Here is a 23,740-nt window from a genome sequence, read left to right on the forward strand (position 1 = left end):
CTAGATGCTGTTTCTTCAAGTGATATATAAAGAAGAGATGAACAGAGCTAAATTGGCTTAGCCTCTGTCCTTTTTCAGTACGTGGGGGTACAGGGTTAGCAGTTGTCCGATTCTATTTCCCATTCCTTCACCCACCTATGCCTAGAAAGCTTAGTTGGGAGGGTGTGAAGCAAACAGCTGCATTCTGGAAAAGAGGAGATTCACAGCCGCCTTCTGTTTTGTTTTCCTTTTCCCCATGGTGCTCTTCTATATTATCTTTTAAAAATAACTTTTATGACCATTCAAGTAATACTTGTTTATGGTAGAGAATTTTGGAAATAAGGAAAAGATTAAAAAGAAAATAAAAATCACCCTTAATGCCACAACTCAGAGGTAATCAGTATACACATTCTGGTGTATTTCTTTTCTGTCGCAGGTTTTCTTTTTTCATTATTAGTGAAGACAATGGAGTCACAAAAGTAAAGGCACCCCCTCGTTCTAAAATTGCTAAAATCCTCGTGACTCTGGTAATCTTTATTAAATAGAAAAAAGCCATTAATTACTATCTGTGAAGAGCAGTTATTATTGTAAATCATTAGATTTCTAGAAAAGTCAAGCAGTTTTAGCATGACTAAATAATAGCTTTATCTATGATGGTTATTAATATCTTTTCAGCCTCTATAAACAATCGGTTAATACATTAGTAAAATGAGAAAGAAAATCACAATTTTAACACCTCGTTATCAGTTTTATGATTTTGTTTTTGATATTCTGGTTAAAAGAAAATGATAAGAGAGAAACTAGGTACTTCCAATTGTATCCAGATAGCAAATATTTATTGGCCATCTACTATTTAAAAGGCAGCACATCCTTGGCATATTGTAGGCACTCAATAAATATTACATCCTTTCCCTTTGGGATCATGTGAAGGAAACAAAATGGTGCATGCTAGTGCTGATTTTCAGTTTGCCAGTAACCATTTGTATTGCGTTGTCGAAGAGTAGCAGGTCATGAACTCAAGACACTGAAACAGTCTGTACTTTCTTGACTGTGGGTGCCAAGGTTGCTTGTGAGGTGCCAAGGTTTTTCTGTAACTGATTGCCATATATTCTTTTTCATGATCGAAGTAGTTTGGTTGGCACTGGCCTTATGGATCACAGTGTTTGGGTGCTTCTCAGCTGCTTGCCATATACAGTGGGCAAGACCCAAGTGATCTGACCTGTCATATCCACGGATGAAGGCTTTTCTGTATAGATACAGTGACAGGGTATTAAAACATACTTAGTTTTATTTAATTTTAGTGTGTTTTCTTGTTATGGAGGAAAAAATTCAAAAACAAAGCTGAGAATATTGCCTTTTGTATTATTAACATGGGCATAAAAGATAAATTGTATACAACTGCAGGCCTCTGAATCAAAACATAATTAGTAAAAAAAAAAAAAAAAAAGGAGAACTCTGTGACTTTGTTTCAGCTGATGAGGGTGTCAGAAATGAGCCAATGTGTTCTGGGTATTTCTCTTATTTTAACAGAAAGTTTCTGGAAGAATAAAAACTCAACCTCTCCATCTGGGTAGGGGCAACCCCCCCCCCCAACACACACATAAAAATATTGCCATTCAATCAAAAAGAATGAAATCTTGCCATTTACAACTACATGGATGGAACTAGAGGGTATTACGCTGAACAATATTAGCCAGTCAGAGCAAGACAAATATCATATGACTTCATTCATATGTGGAATTTAAGATACAAAAGAGATGAACATAAGGGAAGGGAAGCAAAAATAATATAAAAACAAGGAGAGGGACAAAACATAAGAGACTCTTAAATATAGAGAACAAACAGGGTTGCCGGAGGGGTTGTGGGAGGGGGGAAGGGCTAAATGGGAAGGTGCATTAGGGAGAACACTTGTTAGGATGAGCACTGGGTGTTATACGTAAGGGATGAATCACTGGAATCTACTCCTGAAATCATTATAGCACTATATGCTAAGTAACTTGAATGTAAATTAAATTTAATTAATTAATTAATTAATTAATTAAAAAGCTAAAAAGAAACATTGCCATTGAAGTTGGCTCTGCACTTGTTGACCCACAGTTTATTTGCTCCAATGTCTCAAACCAAAATTATTAAAAGACAGGAAATAGCATTTCAAAGCAGAAACCATGTGAGCAAAGATTTTTTTTTAAAAAGATTTTCCATTACATACTACTTCACTCATGTTTTCTACACTGTCATTTATTTCCCATGTTTTTACATATGAAGATTCTTCTGGTCCCTCATCTCCCAACATGTGTCCACTGAATTCGCTGAAAGAAGTTATTTTACTTTACCCTAATGGGGTAGAATAAGTTTGCGCCTTTTAAAAGGCCTGGAACTCCCACAGGCTATAGGAGAGTCAGTAGAAGTACTGATAATTTTTGTCAATTTGTGGGCATTTTTTCATGGTGCTTATTATGCAACTCAATGGAACTTTTCTCACTGGATGGTTTGCAGCATTACAGCGTTACAGGAGGAAAGAGAAGAAACTGATACATACCACATTTTCATCGATAAGGAAGAGCAGAGACGCTGCTAAGAAGCCTTGGTTGTTAGACCCTTTCATTATGTCCACAGTCATCACATCAGAGACAGAAGGGCCTTAGTGGCCATTCAGTCCAGACCCATTGTTTTACAAATGGGTCTAACTTAATTCCCAAGGGTAACAGAGCCAAGAGTAAAACATAGGTCACCTGGTCTTGAGCCTAATACTTTTTCTGTTATTGCACACTGACTGCCTCACTGAAAGCTGAGTATTAAGTTACTCTGCGGGTTCTCACAGCATAGTAATAAGTAGAAAGGGTGAGGCAATAAGCAGGTAATGATTAAGCATATTAGCTCATCCATTGCTTCTCAAGGGAGTATTATATTATTAGCATTTAGTATCTTGAAAGCAATAATTTCTAAGTCTTAATACCTTAAAGAGCATTATTAATGTTTACATTTACCTTTTGTGTATATCTGTTGCTTCCTTTGTGAATGCACACATCTTTGATTTTGTAGTTCAGATGAGTAGATATGAGGTATTATGGTAGTATATGATTACGCTCTTGCAGAATTATGTATCACCTATATATTTGTCTCGTCAGTAATGGCCTCATCAATAACTTAAGGGTTTACCAGGTTTTAAAAGTTTTCAGTAACTGAGTTTATTTTGTTTGGGTTCAGAAAAACTCCATGATATTTCCATTGACAGTGTCTGAAATAATATTCTTATATGAAGTTAATTTTTTTTTCATCTTTTTAGACATTTGTCCCAGTGTATCTGAAAATGAACTTAACTTTTTAAATATTTCATGGGAAAGAGTAAGGAGATCTGATTGTGTATCTGACAATGAAATATGGAGCTAGAAAATATATGTGTGTCATGCCAATATTGTATTCTAACATATAAAGAATATATTTAGTATTTATTTCTAATCCTAAATGTTAGCAAAATCATACATCCCTGCAGAAAGAACTTTGGTTTATAGAGTACAAATGATGGCTTTGATGCCTCCTGCCTTTGAAGTATTCGGGATGCAGGATTATAGCGCCTTTCGCTCATTAGAATCACATGGATGAAATAATGCACCTTTTTGTTTCAGAAACTCTCTAAAAGTAGGAAAAAACCCCCAACTACTCAGTTTCAAAAGCGCAATTTCACGCTATCTGAAGCATGACTTGTCTGTGGAAGAATTCTACATATAAAGTAAGAATGTCTTAAGAAAAGGAGAAAATTTACAGTTTGTATCTTAATATTACATAGTTATCAAAAATTCTGCCTGTTAGCACATGTGAGCCTAGGTAGCAGGGAAGCAACACTAAAAACAATGATAATAATAAACCAACAAACATCAGAATTTAATAAAACAAAAATGAGGACATATTGCTAGAAAATAATTTCCACAAACAAGTTATAATACAAAGGTAAGTATGTTAAAGAATTAGGAAACAAAGTCGCATCCCTAATAGGGGGATTGCGTTATTAGTTATGAGTCTTTACAAGTTTCGTCTCCAGGTTTGGTGTAATGCAAAGAAAGTGAGGTATATCATCATGTACCCAGCATAGTTCCTGGGACAAAAAACACATCTAGTAGATAATGAATGAACAAATAAATGCATGAATGAATGAACAATTACAGTTACATCATAAATAAGTTAGTATAGAGGTCAAAAGGAGAGCATAGACCCCCAAAAGTCCAAGGGAGGTTTTTTTTCAATAAGAAGGTAAATCCTTTGTAGCTCTGGGGAGCAGCTGAAACCTGTTTTCAAATTTGTCCCCTATAAAAATCTACCCACTTGTGAGCCAAGCAATTCATTCATGTCAATTTAAAAGCAGGTTGAGTCACTGCGCGCTGGAAGAAATAACCCTGTTAAGTATCACGATAAAGAGTCAAGTGTATTTTACATACCTTTGCAGTACACCAGAATTAAAGGTAGCGGGCAAACAAGGAGGAGGGGGAAGACTTTTGAAAAAGCTTTTTTCCCCACTTATTTTGTCTCGTTTTGGTGCTAGCAGTGGTTATCAATTAAGAGTTGGGAGATAATTATTCTTGCTCAGCAGAGATTATAGACTGTATCTGTTTCTCTGGAATGCATATTTGAAGTGTCTGTAGGGATGCCTTGCTCCTCTGGTTGGTTTCTAACACCCACATGATGGATTGCCTAATTCTCTTTATGCTACAGAGAGGAATTATATCTGTAGCAAATAAAAAGGCCTTTTTAAATTGTTATTCATCATTCATGCAGTTATAATTTTTAAACATTAACACACATTCATTTACTACCACATTTTACAGGTGTGTGTGTGTGTGTGTGTGTGTGTGTGTGTGTGTGTGTGTGTGTTTCCTGCAATTTAGCATATGTAGCTTATATAAACATTGAAGAGTTAATAGGAGTTTCAGGTATTTTGGCTCTGAGGGCCAATGCCTAAATCTTAAGCAAAAAAAAAAAAAAAAACCAAACCCCCCAAAACCCAAATTGTAATATAATATGTCCTTGTTAATTTAGTATTCTGAAGGCAATTATTTTCTAAGATCTTAAAAAATGAGTATTTATATTTATAGTACCTTTCATTCCAGTATTTGCCTCCACAGTTTAGAAATCTGAGATATGGTTTGGTTATTTTGAATTCTAATGTACTGTCATATCTGGAAAACATCACCACCACCTTATATGTTGGTCTTTTTTCCATTCCCCTCAATGCCCTCAGTAGACTTTCTGTTTTCTGTTGTGTTTCTGTTTTTTTTTGTTTTTGTTTTTGTTTTTTTTGCTTTTTATTAACAACTCAGGTTGTGCCTAGCTAAGGATAAAAACTAGAGTCTCTCACTCTTATTGTTTCACCTGCAATTAAGTGAATGTACCCCTACTCACCAGCGTTGGCGATCAAGGTTCTCTCTCTTCTTTGGGAGAGTAGTTGGACCCAAATGGTCAATGAACACAATACTAAGCCTTAAAAAACTGTGAGTTCAAATCATGGCTCTTTGTTTTCCTTCACCGTCTCACAGCACACAATCTGTGCCATGCAGCCTTGTCAAAGTTAATCTCTCTTTTCATTAGTAAAGTGATTTGAAGCCAGCGCTTTTGATCGCATGAAGGTAGGAGATAAAGTGTGTATATGTCCACACACTTGCACGCGCGCACACACACAGACACAGTCAATCTTAAATAATCTGCCTTCCTGCCCCAGCACTAAACTTCTTTCCTGTGTGGAGAGCAGCCTGGGCACCTCTGGGCAGTGCGGACCCTTTTTGCAACATGTGAAAGCTCAGAGCTCAGCACGGAAGAGGTGATGTGCAGGGGTGGAGTGTCTCCAGTCAGTAATCTACCATTGGGTGATCTGAAGCAATCAGTGCTTCCCAGGGACCCTGACTTTCTCCGAGTGCATAGTTTATGCCCTGCAAACTGTAAACAACAACAACAACAACAACAACAACAACAACAACAACTAAACACCCAAAGACTGTGCCAGAAACCCAAACATTGCAGAGTTATGTGCAATGCACTTTTCCAGGTGAAAATGTACTTAATTTTAAAGATAGTCTTTTAAATTTGTAGGATTTTCATAAAATTGAACGTAAGTTCTAAAGTTTGAAAAGATGCAGCTTCTTAGGTGTATTTTACAGTTTGAGAAGTTTGTGAAGTATGCTAATGGTCTGTTACTTTGGAATTAAAATCCAGACTTGCTGTTATGCTGTTTAAATGACATTTTCATTCCAACTCATTCCTTGCAGGAACTGTAACTCAAATTAGATTATTTATATGTTTAACAGTATTTATAAGAGAGGATTTTTTAAGTAGGGTTTGTAGAGTTTGAAGTTAAATTAGCCTCAACATTATTCTCCAGTGTTTTCAATGTGTATGTAGACCTTCATTTTAAATTTTAAAGCAGAGATGTCAGTGTTTAACTGACTTTCAAAGCATTTCCTGAATAGATTATGTTGTGTGTTAGCGCAATCAGTGTGTGATTCGTTTCCTTTGTTAAAACCATCTCCGTTTTCCCTCCACACAGTGCACATGACCACAAGCAGGCTAATAGGTGCTGTGGCAGGCACCATTCTGGCCCTGGGGGTGATTTTTGGAGGCACAGGGTGGGGAATAGAGTAAGCATCTTTGTGAGTCTCGGAGTGTTTCTGTTTGGTTCCCGGTGTGTGAACTGACTGCTGGTACCTAATCCCCACTGCGTGTTGTCTCGTTGATGTGTTCCCCTTGCAAGTGCACCTTGTGGTGTTATTTGGATGTGTCTGTGTCGTGTGGTTTCCTCGTGCAGTGAAGAACCTTCTCCTGTCTGGAACAATGTGGGGCATAAAATAATATTGGGGTGCTTATGATGTCTTCACAATTGAGACGATGGTCCAAAAGCTTCCATTGTTCTTCTACTTATAAAAGTAATTTTAAGATACAGACCTTTTATTGTCATTATTTTTTATTGACAAAAAATGCTTTTATGTGAGTGTTTTATTAGTATTCTTAAAATGAATGCAATCTTCGCCGAATAAATCCACGTTTACAGCTGGGAATTATTAATAGTTGCAGCTTCTTTTGAAGATAATTTGAGTGATAGTCACTAATATTCCCTCCATGTATTTAAAGTGATATGGGAAGCTTTGGCTTAACTTTTTAAAGAAGATACTTAGCATATTGCCTTCATTTTTAAAATATAAAATAGATTGATAATTCAAATTAGATGCTTCCATAACTGTGTGGGACCAAAGAGTGTGAAGAAGAAAAAGATATTTATCCAAGCCGGCAAAACCTTAAGGAGAGTAGTTGCAGATTATCTGGTGGCTTTGTCTTAAAAATAGCCAGTACACAAATAAATTGTGTGTCCCTGGCCCGTGTTGATCTTTCACAGAAATACAGGTCTTCTGGTACCTCTATTAAGGTTGCTGTGTACTTGATCCAAGCCTCAGAATAGCTGTCAGTTCTCCATGGGATATTATTTTCATGAAGTTGCTGATCTGTAGACTAAAAGGTTTCGTGATTCCCCCCTCTCTCTAATTACAGGAAGAACATTTACAAATGACAGAAATACCCTTTCCCATGCTGTCTTTGTGTTCATGGGGATGGGTGACACTTCACAGTGGCCCCGGATGAATTACTGGTATCTTAAGGAACCACCACATAGCCTCTACTCAACCTGTTCAAACCATGGGCATGTTGATCGTGTAACACGCATTCCTCCTTAGTCCCAGTGATTGTGGCCCACAGATGCCCTTCCCTACCAGTACTGGGAGACCCAGACACCGAAATAGTACAAGGAAAGCAGGCCTGTAGTTCCCACTCTGTGTGGAAGATTACCCGAACCTTCTCTCCCCTGGTTTGAAGGACTTTGACTAGATTTACACCTGCCCACTCACCTCCCATGGGTACAGACTGTGAACTAGTTAACCCAGGGCAGCTAGAAAGACTGGAAAAGATATTTTGTTGCTCTTTACCTATTAGAATATAAAGTTTTAGAGCTGAGGTAACATTTAGAGAAAACAAAAACTTTGCCTTGTAAAATTTCACTTTAGATCTGCTGACTGGATTACCTATAGAAGTAACATTCCTTTTCCAGGGGAAATTCTATACATACATTTATGTGAAATTCCTCCTTGAAGAAAGGTAGTTTTTGAAAAAAAAATCATCCCAAGTGTGGTTTTCAATTATTTATTGACCATAATTGTGATGTGCTGCAAAGTACCAACTAAGGGATGAATTTTAGTAACTTTCCCTTTGAGTCTTAGAGCTAGGCAACCCCCAAGGCATTTGTTGTAAAGCATAGTCCTTGTGACCAGTGTCTGTTTACATCATCCCTTCCAGTCTTGTTGGTTTGTGGCTATTTCTGGTTGTGACAGGTAAGTCTGTATAAGTGTATTATTTTTTCTAAAAATAGATTTGTTATTTATCATTCTTGGCTTATGCACTATTTTTTGTTTATTAGTTTACTGATTGTTTTCCTTCAAATTCTAAACTTTGTCATAATTGCTAAATCATACAGTTTTTTAAAAAAAAATCCATGATAGTACAGTATACATTGTTTTAACACCTCCTGGCTTAGCTAATAGTGTAATGTTCATTTAGTCACTAAGGATTCCGTGAATAGAAGGTTTGGAAGTTTTTTGTTTGTTTGGGTTTTTGGGAGCAGGGGGCAGGGGGTTATTTCTACACCTTAGTTTATAATTGTAAGTCAGGACTCATTTGTCATGAATTATCTATTGATTCTAATCCCAACCTGTCTTCTGAGCTAGTAAAGTACAAATCATGTCTAAAGCCTAAGGTACATGGAAATATAAATATTTTCTAAATGTTTATTTCAAAATATGTTTCCTTGTTAAAATGTGGGGAGGAAATACATATAAGTGGACTGTTTCATTAGAGCAGGGGTTAGCAAACTTTCTGTAAAGGGCCAGAAGGTAAATAGTTTTGACTTTGCAGGCCACAGGATGTTTGTCACAGCCTTGTGACTCTGCTGTCTTAGCACAAAAGAAACTGTAAACCACATGAAAATGAATTAGCGTGGCTGTATTCCAACAAAATTTCTTTGCAAACCAGTAAGTGGAGCCAGATTTGGCCAGTGGGTTATATAGTTTGCTGACCCTTGATTTATAGCATAAGCTTTCGAGTCAGACACATCTGTATTCAAATCTTGCCTCTGTCACTACGTTCTAGAAGCCACTGTTTCTTCATCTAATAAACAGGGATAGTCATAATTCTTACCCCGTATGGTTTTTGTGAGGATCCAGTGAGATGTTTTGTCACATGGTTAGACCCTCACCTGGTACACAGTAAGTGCTCAGTGTAGAGTAACTAACCTGCTTTGATCGCTGTCATATTACTCTTTATTCTTATTTGTGCATTTCTGAAGGCCACTGAGATTTGGGTTCTGTAGAACCTCAGTGGTTAGTCCTGAGAATGAGTCACGAGCCCATGCGCCCGAAGAGAGCGCATCCCCGAGACCCCCGCTGCAGCTGTCTCCCACCTTTCCACTCACCCTCACAAACCCAGAGTGGTCTCTGAGTAAAAACATACAACACACACGATTTTAGTGCTGCTAAAAGTGGCATCCGTTTGTGTGCACAGTTGAGGGCACTGATGTGAGCAGAAAAGAGAATTTTTTTTTTTTATGCAGAAATGAACATATACACAAAGTCAAGGATTTCAGGGGAAATAGCAAAATTGGCCTTATGACTTCTGAAACGGGATATTCAGTTACGATCGGAAGTATTTTGTTGCTGGGGGCACTCTACCTGTTAGCACCCGGAAGGATGTGAGGTGCAGAATAACTCCTGTGCTACTTAACGTTGCTTACATTTAAAAATCGTGAGCTAAGGCATTTTCCCCTGTGAGTGGAAAGGATGTGCTGTCATATGCGTTAAGTCTTTCTTACTCGATGGAAACCCCACTTTGTATTTTCTTTCTTGCTGTCCTTTCTACTCCCTTTTTAAACTCTATCTCCAGGCCTCGAATTTCAAATGGGAACTTGAAAGATAGTCTCAGTTGAGCCGGCAGAATCTTTTTTCCATTTCTACAGAATTACCCGGATGAGTTTTACGCTTCCTCCCTATCTTGCCTTTGGAACCGCAAGTTGTTGTTTAAACACTGTATGGATCCTTACAGTGAAGAAATGCCTCTCTGAGCCCAAGGCTTTCAAGTCAGATCTTTATTAGTAACCTCCTTCTGACTTTTTTTTTTTTTAATGTTTATTTATTTTTGAGAGAGAGACAAAGCCAGAGACATTGGGGGAGGGGCAGAGAGGGAGGGAGACAGAATCTGAAGCAGGCTCCAGGCTCGGAGCTGTCAGCACAGAGCCCCACACGGGGCTCGAACTCAGGAACGGCGACGTAGTGAACCGCGAGGTCAGGACCTGAGCGGAAGTCAGACACTTGACCAACTAAGTCACCCAGGCCTCACCTCCTTCTGACTTCGAAATGTTAATTGTTTCCAAGTGGGGGCTAAAAAAACAAACCGTAGCATTCCGACAACTTTGGGTGCTGCTTGAAAGAGCACTTTATTAGAATATTTTCCCTTCTTTTCCTGCCATGATTTGCCAGTAAGATTGAGCTAATTCTAATGCATCCATGTTCTTTATGTGCTCTTTTGCTTGCTTGATTCATGATACTGGGAAAGAGGAGGAGAAGAAAGACTGGTGACGCTGGCAGTTGGGGCACATTTGCTTCAAATTCTGTGGAAGGTGAATGGAACGGAACTTAACTGTCAGCGGTGCAGAAGCTTTAGATTCAGAGGCATTCGTGTCCAAGCAGTAGCTCTCCCTCGCATCAGAAGTGCGATTACACTAAGTCAATCAAGGCGATTTAAGCGTTTAGCACTTTTTTATGCAGGGTATTTACTTCCGAAAAACCGCGTAACTGCCTTTCCCTTGTGGTGACGACAGTAGATGGCTCATATGACTTTCTTCCCATGATCCTTTGTCACAGGTCCTAGTGCCACCAATCTCATAATAGGCTCCATCGCTGGTGCCATCCTGGTAGCAGCTATTGTCCTTGGGGGCACAGGATGGGGATTTAAGTAAGCAACGCCGCATGTCTTCTCCTCGGTGGCTCTGGCATTTCTCTTTTCTGCTTACATAACCAGGTTTTGAGTTCCTGCTACAAGATTTCAAGTTTTAGCAGTAAACTGTTAAAAATGAATATTTTTATTCAGAAATGGGCTAGAAAAGAAGAAACGTGGAAACCTCAAACGTCATCTTCAGGCTAGTGGGAAAACTTGAAATGTAGAAGGAATTCACGTGCACAAGTTTAAGGAGAACAAAGTAGAAGTTCTTCAGTAGAAGCCGTTCCAGCTTTTAGGAGCAAGCATTCTGAGATAACGTTTTTTATACACGATAATCAGGACACTTTGCAGTTGGAAATAAGGGGATATAAATCCTTTGTGTGTTTAAAACTCATTTATATTCCATTGACGTTTTGAATTTTTCACAACCTAAGTAACTCTTTGTTCAATATTTTTCACACGTAACACATTATGTGTAGCTTTGTGATTTGAAAAGCTTTGTGATTTTATAAAAATCAGATTAAAAAAATTATTAATTCCCTAACCATCTGCATTGGTTTCACATTGGAATTTGAAATCTGTGGCTCTGTGATACTTAAATATTTTCTAATTAACTGCAAATTAACTGGCCTGTTTCCATAGTGACTTTTAGTCATTTAGTCATTGGATTGTGCATTGATCACTGAACTACGTTTGTTTAAATAGACATGGCAGATATTCACAAATAAACCTTCATTATGACCAAAATTTGTAAACCTAGTTTATCAAGTTTTGATGTTTCCATAGTTCAGGTTCATTGGATAATTGCTTTGTATATCTTTTCTTCGGGCTGTGGTGGCTTGATTAGTATGATTTGTAGATAAGACTTCCTATGCCAAATATTCCCTCTGATAAATTAAGTCCCAACCAGATCTACAGAAACAAATTTAAGTGGGAAATAAGACCATTACCTAAATTCAAAACCCACTTTGCCTCCATCTGGTTACTCAATAGAGGAAGCTTTTTACTTGAATTCTCTGAATAATTGCATTAATTATGAACTTGATTCTATTTAATATTTTGAATCCTGAATTCAAAATATTGAAACCAGGTAAAATGTTATTAGAAACTGATTATGGAAGAAAAACAAACTACATGATGATCTAAATAAATTCAACATTTTCTGATAATTTTGTTATCATATTAGATTTAATGAGTAAGCCTACAAGTTTTTGAGTAGCTTGCACTTGGAAAGTTGTTATCAAATGGTACTTCGTTTCTACAGAGATATTTGTAAACTTGAACTTGTTTGATGAAATAGTAGTTTTGGCATCATCGTGTTTTCAAAAACACACACAAAATGGACAACTCACATTTGAATTTCTCATCGTGGTATTAACAAGACATTGCCCAGATAATGAGTCACTCATGGTCCCTAATATATGGCACTCTCCTGAAACATATATATAATATATAATATATATTATATATTATATATATGTTATATATATTATATATATGTTTGTTTTGTTTTGTTTTGTTTAGGCCGGCCTAATTCAAGCAACAATTTTTCTTCGTGCCATACTACTGTAAAAAAGTCATTGTACATGATAGTAGTCCCATGATCTGTTTTCATTTTAAAATACTTCCTTGAAATTTTTCATAAATATGCTTTAAGAAAAATAAATTTGGCTCGTGCCCAAGCTTCTGCCTTTTGGCATCAGGAAGCCTTGGTTTCAGAGGACTGGAAAATAGTCCTGTGCATCTCTGACGTCCAGCCACATGCAATGCCAGATTTACTGTCTCAGCCTTTGGAGACAAGAGCACTATTCTGTAGCAGGACCTCAAAACAGTGGCCTGGCCTAGCGCACAGCTTGAATTGCATGTTTCTTTGGGGAAAAATGGAAAAGCCTTTATCACTGTGTATATAAGTGGATTAGGCCCTGTACAGATGACTTATATCTGAGAGAGATGTCTACTCATCGGAGGAACAGAGAAGAGGAAGGGGAGAGGGACACTTAGTGAGGTGAGAAACAGCCTCTCCCAAGGGCCGAGAGGGGACCGCTGTGCAGACATGCGCACTGATGCGCTAAGCCAGCGCCCCTTACCGTGCCCTTTGAGCCTAAGAATTACTTTAAAGGAAAGCATTGTAGGAAGGCACACACACAATCATGTGAAGTATCTTTATGCCCTAAAACACAGGAAAAACTGAAGACAGAAGAATTCTTGAATGGTAGTAGTTTAAACCTGGAGACACCACTGTTCCTCATGATGATTGTTGGCCACTATATGAGGATCTGAATTTGCTTTAGATTTTAAGAGCAGCCATGTGGTTTATATTAAACATTAAAGAACTACTTCCACTTTGCAAGAGAAAGCTTTGGGTGCCAAATGATACAGTTTAGGTTCTCCCACCACTTGGGCAGTTTTGGAGATTACTAGTCTAGAAGTTATTTGCTAAATGAACCGAGTTGTTTGAGTTTCTTGTTGAGTTCAGTGTAAATACAAAAGAGGGTCATTTAGAATCAGACGTTGAAAATAGTTTGTAAAGGAGATTGCTCTGAATACTTTTATTGGAAATCCTTCCGGAATTGCATTTTCCTAGAAGAGAAAAGCAAAGCAAGTAGCAAAGTAGCCTGAGAATTTGAGGCTACATGAACTTTTAGATTAAAGGAAGACATGGTAATTGCTCAGGGGAAGTGTTGCTTTTCCCCAAAGTCACATTTCTTGAGGCATAACACTGTGAGTAATTTCAGTGTGGAAGAAGTGGCATACCGCACGTGACCTGTTCAAATACAAATGAGAAAATAGCTCTGCTCTGATCCCTGACATTCTCTGCCCTTCTTCATAGCTTTTGTCCTAAACCATATTTCCTCTGAAATAGGTGGTAAAAAGCATGAGTATTATGTGAGTGTGCATGCATGTGTGAATGTGTGCACCTTTGTGTTAATACGTGATAATGAAATTTTGTTAAGATAATTGTGATAAAAAATCATACAAGCTTAGGTGACGTCTTTTTAGCAGAATAATAAGAGTCTGCAAGCTTTGCTTAATGCAAACAAGACTTCCATAAGCAAAGCTGTAGAACTCCTGAGAAGAACAAAAAATGCCTTATCTGGTAGGTTATTTTATTTAACGTATTCTGATATATGAGGTATTGTGGTAGGTATACCTTAGCAACTTCAGTTAATCTGCATACTCCAGAAGTATGAGGATACTAAGGGTGACTTAGTTTATGGATTCCCAGTCTATGGGGTGTTAGAAATTGTCTGTAAGAAATCCTGTGAAAGATGAAGATAGGTTTTTGGCACACCAGTTTGTCCCACTTTACCCCCATATCTGCATTTATTTACATCCCTCCCACCCCCATGTTTCTTTTCTTCTCCATCACCTACACATGAGGAATAAAGCTATGGACTGTGCCGCAGAGTACTGCCAACCTTGGTCCTGGTTGACTAATGAAAACTCACAGCCGCTGTTCAGTTTTGAATAGTAATGCTGCTGGATTAGATTATTAGGGCTGTTGCTTTTACTTGACATTAGAAAAATCAAGTAGATGAAGAATCATTTTAGTACCCTCTTCTCTAAATCTTAGGAAAGATAACAAATCTATGAAAAGAGGATTTCCTGTTTCCGTTTAAAAATGACCAGAATTGCTCTTACCACCCTGGACGTGGCTTTTTATTTGACATCCCCTAAATTCGAATACAGAAATTTAGATGTGAGCAATATAGTCGTTTACCTTGCGTATGAAGTATGTGAACACTTTAGGCAATGGTGATCAGGAAGAGAAATTCTAGGTGATAGTAGGAAAACAACTTGAAGGTAACAGTGACATGATTTGAGGATTAGTACTGAGCTCTTGCAACCATCTTGCCATGCCTCAGACTGTAGAGCCCGGTTACCATGCCCCACCACCCCACTGCTTGCTCCCTTGGTACGATTCCGTGGCAGTAGTGGTCATACTGGCCTGGCAGAGCTGCTCTTGACCTTAAAAGTGTTACTTTAATAAGTCTGCATAACAATCAATTGTGATTTCCTCTCTATGAATAGTTACTTGGGTTACAAGTTCTTACTGAGCCTGATGTGGGCTGATTTTAAGCACTTCTGCTTGGCCTGTGTTCCGTTTCGTAGGGCATACTAAAGAAAAGGTTAAAGGAAGGTAATCATGTAACTGACATGTAAAGGATCACATCTGGGTTGATCACGAGGACAGTTGATTTGTTTGAATGTCAAGTTGGATGAAATTTGAAAGGAATTTAATGTTGCCAATTATAGTTTCTCAAAAGGGTAAATGCCTTTTTATTTTGATTTTTATAGAATTAGGAAATGGAATCAATTTTAGCTAGTCTTTCCATGAGGATAACGAGACTGCGGCTTCTCTGAATTCCACTACCATATCCCAGTGGGGAATAGGGAGCCTAATTCCCTTAATTCCTGCAACTCTTGGGTTAGGCACTTTCTCATTGAGACCTAGCAGGCTGGCCCGGAAGAACCAGGTCAGCTTCCTGCCTCAGCCCCCTGGGGAAGTGAGCTCAGTCAAAGGTGGCCTAGGAGGGGTTGAGGGGAGGGTTCTCGGTGAGTGGCGATGACCCATTGTGGAAAGAGAAGAAGGCGATAGCAGTGGGTAAATATATAGTCCTGAAAGAACTAAAGCCTTCACAAACCTTCAGGGTATTGTTACCTGAAGAGCACTGTTCTAATTTTGTATAAATATATATGTGTATAATGTATATTGTAGACAAAAGTGTAGGCTTTTCACATGTCGGAAAGATTGGTGAAAGCTGGGTCGGTGCAAGGTTTATGGATTATGCTCACATTTTATAACGATCCAGAAATACCGTACGGGTTATGATGAGAACGTTCGTTGCTTTTCCAGTCCTAGTGAGCAGAAGGAATTCAGATGAAACAGCTGTGGAAGGAAGACAGCAAACATCCACCCATGATAGTTGTGCTCTCATATTACAAATGAGCAAAAAGACTTTTTTCATATAGAAAATTCAGGACAGGCAGTTCTCAATACACGGCGAGTTTTCACGACTCACCATGGTAGTTTTGCAATTTATACATGAGGAGCCCTCACGGTCAGCCTGCCACAGGAGGGTCCCTCTCTGCCGTCATCACAGGGCCCTGCCTTCCTCCTGCTGGGGGATCTGTGGAGGAGATATAGTGCCCTGTTGGTATTCAGAGTCCATTTTCCCATAGAAATAACGGTTCTACAGGATGATTTGGCTTCTTGGTCTGACCTGGGAAACCATTCATCCTGTAGAATATATTTTCTTTAAAACGATATAATCTACGTTTCAAACGCTGACTTCAAAGGAGCACGATCTTTTGGGCACTGGGGGTTGACGGTATGCCAGGCTGAAATGGAATTTCGTATCTCCACTTAAAAACGAACTGGATTGCATTTAAGACCTTGGACATGGCTACTCATCTGCCATTCCCGGAATTTGAATAAGGGAATTTAGATGTGAGCAATGTAGTCATTTGCATGCGCAGCACTAGCTCCCTTGATCTTTCCTCTACATTCGTTTTAATTGAGGGGATGTTAGTTTCACGTTTCTCTTCAATTCCAGCAATACAGAGCTAAATTGGCCGGAACCCCTGGTCCTTCAGGGTCATTTGGCAAGGTCAAGCAATCTTTGTTTTTCCCCACCTGACTCATGGGTAGAGTTGATCTTGACACATCTACCTTTAAGGGCTGTGAGTGTGTGGGTAGTAGGCACAGATCCTGTGCTCTGAAGCGAACGAGCTCAGTGCATTAAGGGGGATGCATTAAGATGCATTAAGGGGGACGTCCCTTTTGGTCTCAAAGCAGCAGCAATGGCTGCTTTAGAAAATACTGACACAAGAGAAGGTTCTTGGAGGTGGTGGGGAATAGGGAAGAAAGGAAGTAGCACTGTTGCAAATAGAGTTTGCAGCAATGGATTACCTGCTAGGCCAACAAACCACAGGCTTAGGCCATTAATGAAGACATTTTAATGAAAACTTTTAAAAGAAAAGGGAGGTTTTCTTTCAAGATTTTTTTATTTTTGCTATTTCAAAAGAGAAGCGTCAAAGTGGCCATCTGGGAGAAATGAGCACTTTGCAGGATGCCTTTATACATATTTTGAGCTTTGGTATTGTTTTAATTTTGAATGACGTGCGGGGGAGGAGGAACACACTGTCATTTTTCGGCACGGAGGGCTGGAAGGGTGTTCAGCCGGCCCCGAGTGGGCAGGGGCGAGAAGGGGCTCGGGGACCCCTCGCTCTCCAGTTTTGCATGACGCCGCGGTGGCAACAGCATTGCACCTGCCCAGCGCGCACACTAAATGCATGAGCCCCCTTGCTTGATGCCCCACATGAAGCCAGACCATGGGGAGGTTGCAACCAACTTTTGTTGTTGCCTTGTAGTGTCTTGCTGGTTCTTTTCTCTTCTCTTCTTAAACAACAGGAACCACTTTTTAGGAGACTGGACACTGAGAGCAAGGCATTTTAACTTGCTTATTTCCACCGAGCTTAACTGCTACATTCGCTTAACTAACCCAAGCCCGTGTCCATTCTCCTTTGAGTGTACCGTCTTACTGTGCACTCTGGTTTTCAACTCTGTAGATATGAAAAATGCTTGTTCCATGGTGGGGTAAGAGCTCACACACCCAAGGCAGCAAGATAGAACAAGGCTCCTTGCCGTCTTGGCAAAGGCCGATCCGCTGACACAGAACTCTCAAGTCCTGGAAGGAAGCAGCTCGAAGCCCTTCGGAGTTGTGCGTAGTTCCCCTAAGAGCTCCCTACAATGTAGGAAGAGCCCTCTCTGTAATGTTCATCTAGTTAAAATTAGTCAGATCGTTTACTTCTGAAATAAGAGACAAATTGGGCTGCGGAGGCTTCCAGTGATTTAAAATGAACAACTCGAAGCCGCATTTGGTCTTTACAAATGGATATACTCTAGTGGAGATGTAAAAACATTCGAAAGTGTGAGCTGTTCTGTGTTTCAAGTTATTTTGGGAAATCTGCCTCCGTGTGAGTTGATTACTTTGCTCTGGAACTAGCGTGGTTGTCATTATCATCACCCTCCTCTCGCCACGATCTGATTAATATTGTGGATTTTTCTCTCTCCGCCTGCGTCTCTGGAAGAAATGTCAAGAAGAGGAGGTTCGATCCCACTCAGCAAGGCCCCATCTGACTCTGCAGCACCGGGTGAGCGGTGCCTCGCACTGTTGGGTTCTGGGCGTGACAAACTCACAGCACCCTTTCCGGAACTGTTAAGTCTGTAAACAAGAACGCTGGGTGGTAATGACCACAGAACCGAAGCTGGGGGACAGGGACGGGGGTAAAAAGAAACTGTCCTTTTGGAAAATAATTTCAAAGAACTCCTCTCACCGCCGGTCAATAAAAGGGGATAAAAGACAATGTTATAAAAAAGAACTATTTCACAGAATCTTTTTTTTTTTTTCTAACTAAAGGAAGAAGGAACAATAACAAAAAAAATGAAGTGCAATAAAAGAACCGTTAAAGAAATAGCAAATGATTTTTTCTTTCCTCAGCCTGCCGGCACTTAATATCTTCTAAATGAGTTGGCATGATTTTTTTTCCCTTTCCTACCGATGACACACTCCGGTGGCATAAAGATCTCATTTCCGAAAGGGTCAAATCTGCATGGCATATATACAACAAGCAGCTAGCAAGCCAACCCACAGCCAAACCTGCAACTGAATTCCTAAGGTGAAGATGAAAGGCAAACACGTGGAGGCTGCCTGGCCCTCCATCCCTAGCCTAGACCAGGCCACGAAGGACTCCGGACCCCTGCTCTTGTTGATTTACTTCCCCGTTGTCTGTTCTCCTGGACCGAGCATCCTTTGCCAATGGGAGCTGGGACTTGAACAATGATGCTACTGTATAGTCCTTTTATAAGTGTAAATATGGAAATAAGAGATTTTGACACATCATTTTCACTTGTCTGTACTGAAATATTTTTCGCGTAAAGGTTCTCTGTAGATTTGAGTTTATTGTTTGCTCCCCATCTTTTGGGTTCTTTTCTCTGTTTTCTCTCTCTCTTCTCTCGTCACAAGACCAACACGTTGTTCAGTGATTTGGGGGCTTGTTTAACAAAGACAGACATAGCCACTGACGAAGGGAGTTTGGGCACAAGACAGGTACAATTTACAAATGAAATGCTTTGAGTGAAATGAAATGCTTGAAACTAAACATAAGCAAAAGGGTGGGGGGACACAAACAACTAAATAACCCTTATTAAAAATACACAAATTATGTAAATGCAAATATATGTACTGACAAGTCTAAAACTTTTTGATGTCGTTATAAACGTATGTACATAATGTAAGAAAGTAGACGCCCTCTCAAATTAATCACAGAAGTGCCAAGCTCGTGGTTTTTGTTTTTTGTTTTGACAATTTTCTTTCCCTGTCTTTAATGTGAAAGAAGGATAAACTTAAAGCCTTAAATTAAATAACAATTTTTAAGCGTTAAAAACTTGGGGGAAAAATTAAGCTTTCCATTTTATTCGTATCTATTACTGTCAGTATCTCATTCATGCTTCATTTTCCTGCCTCGAAATATATATGGTAGAACCCCACTGTGAAACTGGGAACGGACACAGAAGCAGCAATTACCTTCTTGGGAGCACTGCTATCATAGGCTTTAAGTCTGTGTGTTGTGTTTTCAGCAAATCTTGTTGGGCCCATGGTGTGTTCCTGGTCTGTGGAATGTTCTGGATTATGATGGGATTCTACTGTTCACAAGCTCATGGTGTTCTTTTGCCTCCAGGCAGATGTGCGGATGTAATCTGGGTTCCCAAGTCCCTTCGAGTTTCCTTCATTTGCACTGACTTCTTCTTCCATTTATGATCGAGACAGCTTCCGTTCAAGTGTTAAGTATATACATCAATAAAGAAATTTGGTCCTGACTTTGTTTTGAATATAAAAACTTGTACGTGATTCCTTCAGTCAGCATCCGTCTAGAGACGAGCTTTCCTGACGGCCCCCAAAGAGCCCGCTCTTCCCTAACGTCCCCTTTTCAGGAACAGGACACGCAGTTGTACTGTTTGCTTCATGACAACCCAGTGAGTTGCTAGATTTAGCTTTAAGTCCCTTTTCAGCAAGATTCATGACACCAGTCTCACAACTTTTGCTTTGACTTTGGAGAGGCTTTAGGACTCTTGTCCTCAAAATCTACTGCTTGAAACAGTGGGGTTTTTTTTGTTTTTTTCCAGATACATTTAATTGTGGAAGTCTCACAATCATAGAGCAGAAACCTTAATTTCTGTATGCTACAGTAGATCACAGCCTAACATCTTAATCCTGTTACTGCTTTCTGAGTACTAGGTGCTACCCGGGCCTGCGGTCTTTCTCTAGAACTAGCTATCTGTTTATATTGTAATAACAGGGCTATCTACAAGATTTATCAACCTTATCTCGGCTTCGTAAGACACAGGCTGTATCCCTCCACCTAGTGGCGATGGCTCTTTCAGCCCAGAGGAAACTCAGATTACTTGGCATCTCTTCCTGTCGCTGCATTGTTTCTGTCTGTCTGTCGCTGGATCCCACCCACTAGTGGATTCCAAGCTGCTACCAAGCACACCATGCACATTTCACTGCTCTTCCAGAGGCGCCATGGTGACTTAACGGAAACAAAACCATGGTGGTTACAAAACAGGTTGAATCTCTACTATTAACTTTTGAGCATTTCACAAACAACATTGGAAGTGTGCGATGTTATGTTTTAAATCAGACCACAGTGGTCCCCAAATATTATGTACATAATGGCAAATGTCAGTGTAACTTTTTGTCACACTGGCAGTTTCATAGGTAACCAAACCTATGTTCCGATGTTAAATTATCTGTGTGTATATGTAAAATACACAAGCTTTAAGCCATGTGTGTATGAATATGAAAGAGAACGCAACCATCCCAATCGTAAACAATGGATGATAATCGTTTTTGGTGGCATTCGGTTATGTCGTTTCAGACTCTTTGTTGTCTTTTCTCTTGCACATGCCATTCGTTTGCTGATTTTTTTTTTTTGTGTGGTGAGAATAGTCCTTTCTTATTAATTTGAGCTCAAAGCACAAGCGTTATCGCCGTCGTAATGTTACCCAACAAGAGTTAGTGTTAAGTGATGGCAAGTTCCCATTCCACCTGCTATTCTTTGCTGCATTAATCAACGACACCTGGATGAGGAGGTGTGCGCTAACTTCATTGCTCACTGGGATACTGCATGAGCCCACTGAATTAGTGCTACTCCTATTAGATAAATGAGCAGTACCCATAGGTGCATGTTATGAAACACGAATCACGTGGAGCCGTGGAGTTTTACCAAGTGGTATGCGTGTTTTTTTGTTTCCGTTTTTGTTTTCACTATGCAAAGATGGGAAATGCACAAACTTTTCAAAGACTATAGTGTCTGAAGAACTTTACAAACAATACTTGAACCTTTCTTTAAAGTCATCCCATCAGATTTTAGAGTCATTGTTGCTTCCGTTGTTAATTTTCATTTTTAAATGGTTTGTAATTTTTTAAGTGTACAACCTGAAGTTTTGTTGGAAGTTAATAAATTCATTCATAATCTTGTTGGCTGCCTATGAATGGAGATTCAGTAGTCACTGTATGCATCTTTTAGACAAGTGTGTATTAAAATTTTTGTTAACATAGAATGTTGTAGCTTTATACTGTCATTATTTTTCTTAAACCCTTTTGTGTTATCTTGTATTGTTGATTAAATGGCCGTGTGCCTGATATCAAGAGTTTTAGCACGGGTTTCTCAGTCAAAGGCTCACTGAAAATTTAAGCAGTCAATGGAACAAAATAAAATCTCTGATTAATGATAAATACATCCCTGATTAGAATTCAGTTTCATTGGTTTTATTGGAAATGCTCTGCCTCTTATAAATCAGGGGCAAAAAAAAAAAAAAACCCACCTTAGGATCACATTATCATTTAGTTTTCTTTAGTGTCTCTCTTCTGAGTCTAAAAGGAGATGGCTAGTAATACTTTTGGCATGATCCCAAATTTACAGTCAAGCTATAAAGAAAATAGAAGTATTTGATTATATAAATCGTTTTATAAAAAACATTCAAATAAAGTATTTCCTCACACGTCACATGGAATTGATGACCAATTCCTTCTTTATAAATATCTTTCAGTGTATCTCCTCCATCCAGCCTCACTGCCATCCCTTGGGTTGGCCTCAGCAGCCACAGGTATGTTACTTACATCTATCACCTTGACATGGAAAGAAGCTGATCTGAACACATCGTTCCTCTGATGAAAGTTTGTAGGGTCTCTTTATCTCCTATCAGATAAAATTCAAGCTTAATAATATGACTTAAACTTCTGCTTCCCTTGCATAACCTCAACCTGGTTTATTTTTCTAGCGATCATTGGCTTATCCTCACAGCCATCTTACTTAGGATCCCCTTCAAAGAGCCTCTTCTACCTAAGCTAAATAATCTCATGGAAATTTTATATCCATTCACCATAATTCGTTGGTTTCTATGTCATTTTATGTAATAAAGTAGGAGCCCTTTAAAATAACATGAATAGGGGCACCAGCGTGGCTCAGTTGGTTAAGCGTCTGACACTTGATCTTGGCTCAGGTCATGATCTCACGGTTCGTGATTTTGAGCCCCACATCAGGCTCTGCGCTGACAGTGTGGAGCCTGCTTGGGAGTCTCTCTCTCTGCCCTTCCCCTGATCATGTTTCTCTCTCTCTCTTTCTCTCTCTAAATAAGTAAATAAACTTAAAAGAATTATCTGATTTTTTTTTATACATTTTCCTTTTAGTCATTCTGTTTTTGAAGTTGACATTGAAAGGAGTTCTACCCCATGCTCCCTTGGTAACTAAGGTGGCCTGAAACCAGAAACTCCCTAGACGCAGAACAGCAGCCCTAGAGTTAAAATTTTGATGTGAATAATTAAGTAGATAATCCATATGCTCACAATGGAATTCTTAAATAGCTTTTGAAATTTAAAATGGGCACCTTTTAGGTTAATGTGCAAGAGTTAGGGCCTTCTATTCATTCATTCATTCATTCATTCATTCAACAAGTATTTACTAAGCCTCTAGGCCCAGAACTCCTTGTAGAAATTGAAGGAACAAAAGGAAATTCTTGGCCTAAACTTGCTCACAGTTCAGCAGAGAGAGACATGATAAATGTGACAAACTCAGGAAAGGGAGAAAGGAGAACTGATGAGGAGCAGGCGGGAGAGGGATGCAGGAAGGCTTCCCGAAAGAAGTGAGTTTTGAACTGTCTTGAGAGATGACAAGAGGTCACTAGTCTAAGTGGGAAACACACTCAAGGTACAGGAAGTGACGTGCCAAGACCAAGAGGAAGAGCTGCTCAGACCTTTGGTTAAAGAAACGCTAAGCGTCCGTATTTCCTTCCAGTCTTCTCCCCTCCTTCCCTCCTTCCTTCTTTTCTTCCTACCTTTCACAAACACTTGATCTGTAAAGATCCTACAGTATTGTGCCAGGTCTCAAGGTCACAGTGATGAGCTGTCACTCTCAGATGCCACATGTAAAAACAAGGTGATAAGTGCCCTAGCAGACATAAGTTACTTAAGCACTTCAGAAGAGAGGAGAGAGACCCTATCTCTGCCCTTGAGATCAAAAATGGCTTCACAGAGGAGGTGGCATTTGAGAAAAAAGCTGTGTCATTGGACCTAGTACCATGATCACTTATTGTTACGTTAACCAGGGCTCATTTGGGTTGATGCAAGTTCACTCATCAATATCTTGAAGAAGAACAACCTGTAATGCTCAGTCTAAC

The 23,740-nt window shown here is 39.3% G+C and overlaps 1 protein-coding gene across 4 annotated transcripts in view; it reads left to right on the plus strand.

Annotated features, from left to right (window-relative positions):
- ADAM23 (ADAM metallopeptidase domain 23) overlaps positions 1–23,740 on the plus strand; it is a 188,659-nt gene that overhangs the window by 156,710 nt on the left and 8,209 nt on the right. The window contains exons 26-27 of one of the 4 annotated variants that reach the window (XM_040476005.1): positions 10,920–11,010; positions 18,091–18,248. The exons of 1 other annotated variant lie outside the window; for it this stretch is intronic. In XM_040476005.1, coding sequence (XP_040331939.1) covers positions 10,920–11,010; positions 18,091–18,139 — 140 coding nt within the window. In that variant the 3' untranslated portion in view covers positions 18,140–18,248. Of the gene's footprint in view, positions 1–3,605; positions 3,622–10,919; positions 11,011–18,090; positions 21,626–23,740 lie in introns of those variants that run through there. 2 more of the 4 variants (XM_040476002.1, XM_040476004.1) reach the window with 2 other exon arrangements.

The sequence above is a fragment of the Herpailurus yagouaroundi genome, unplaced genomic scaffold (genome assembly GCF_014898765.1).
Source record: "Herpailurus yagouaroundi ecotype Mexico unplaced genomic scaffold, PumYag 140, whole genome shotgun sequence".
In the NCBI taxonomy this organism is placed as follows: Eukaryota; Metazoa; Chordata; class Mammalia; order Carnivora; family Felidae; genus Herpailurus; species Herpailurus yagouaroundi.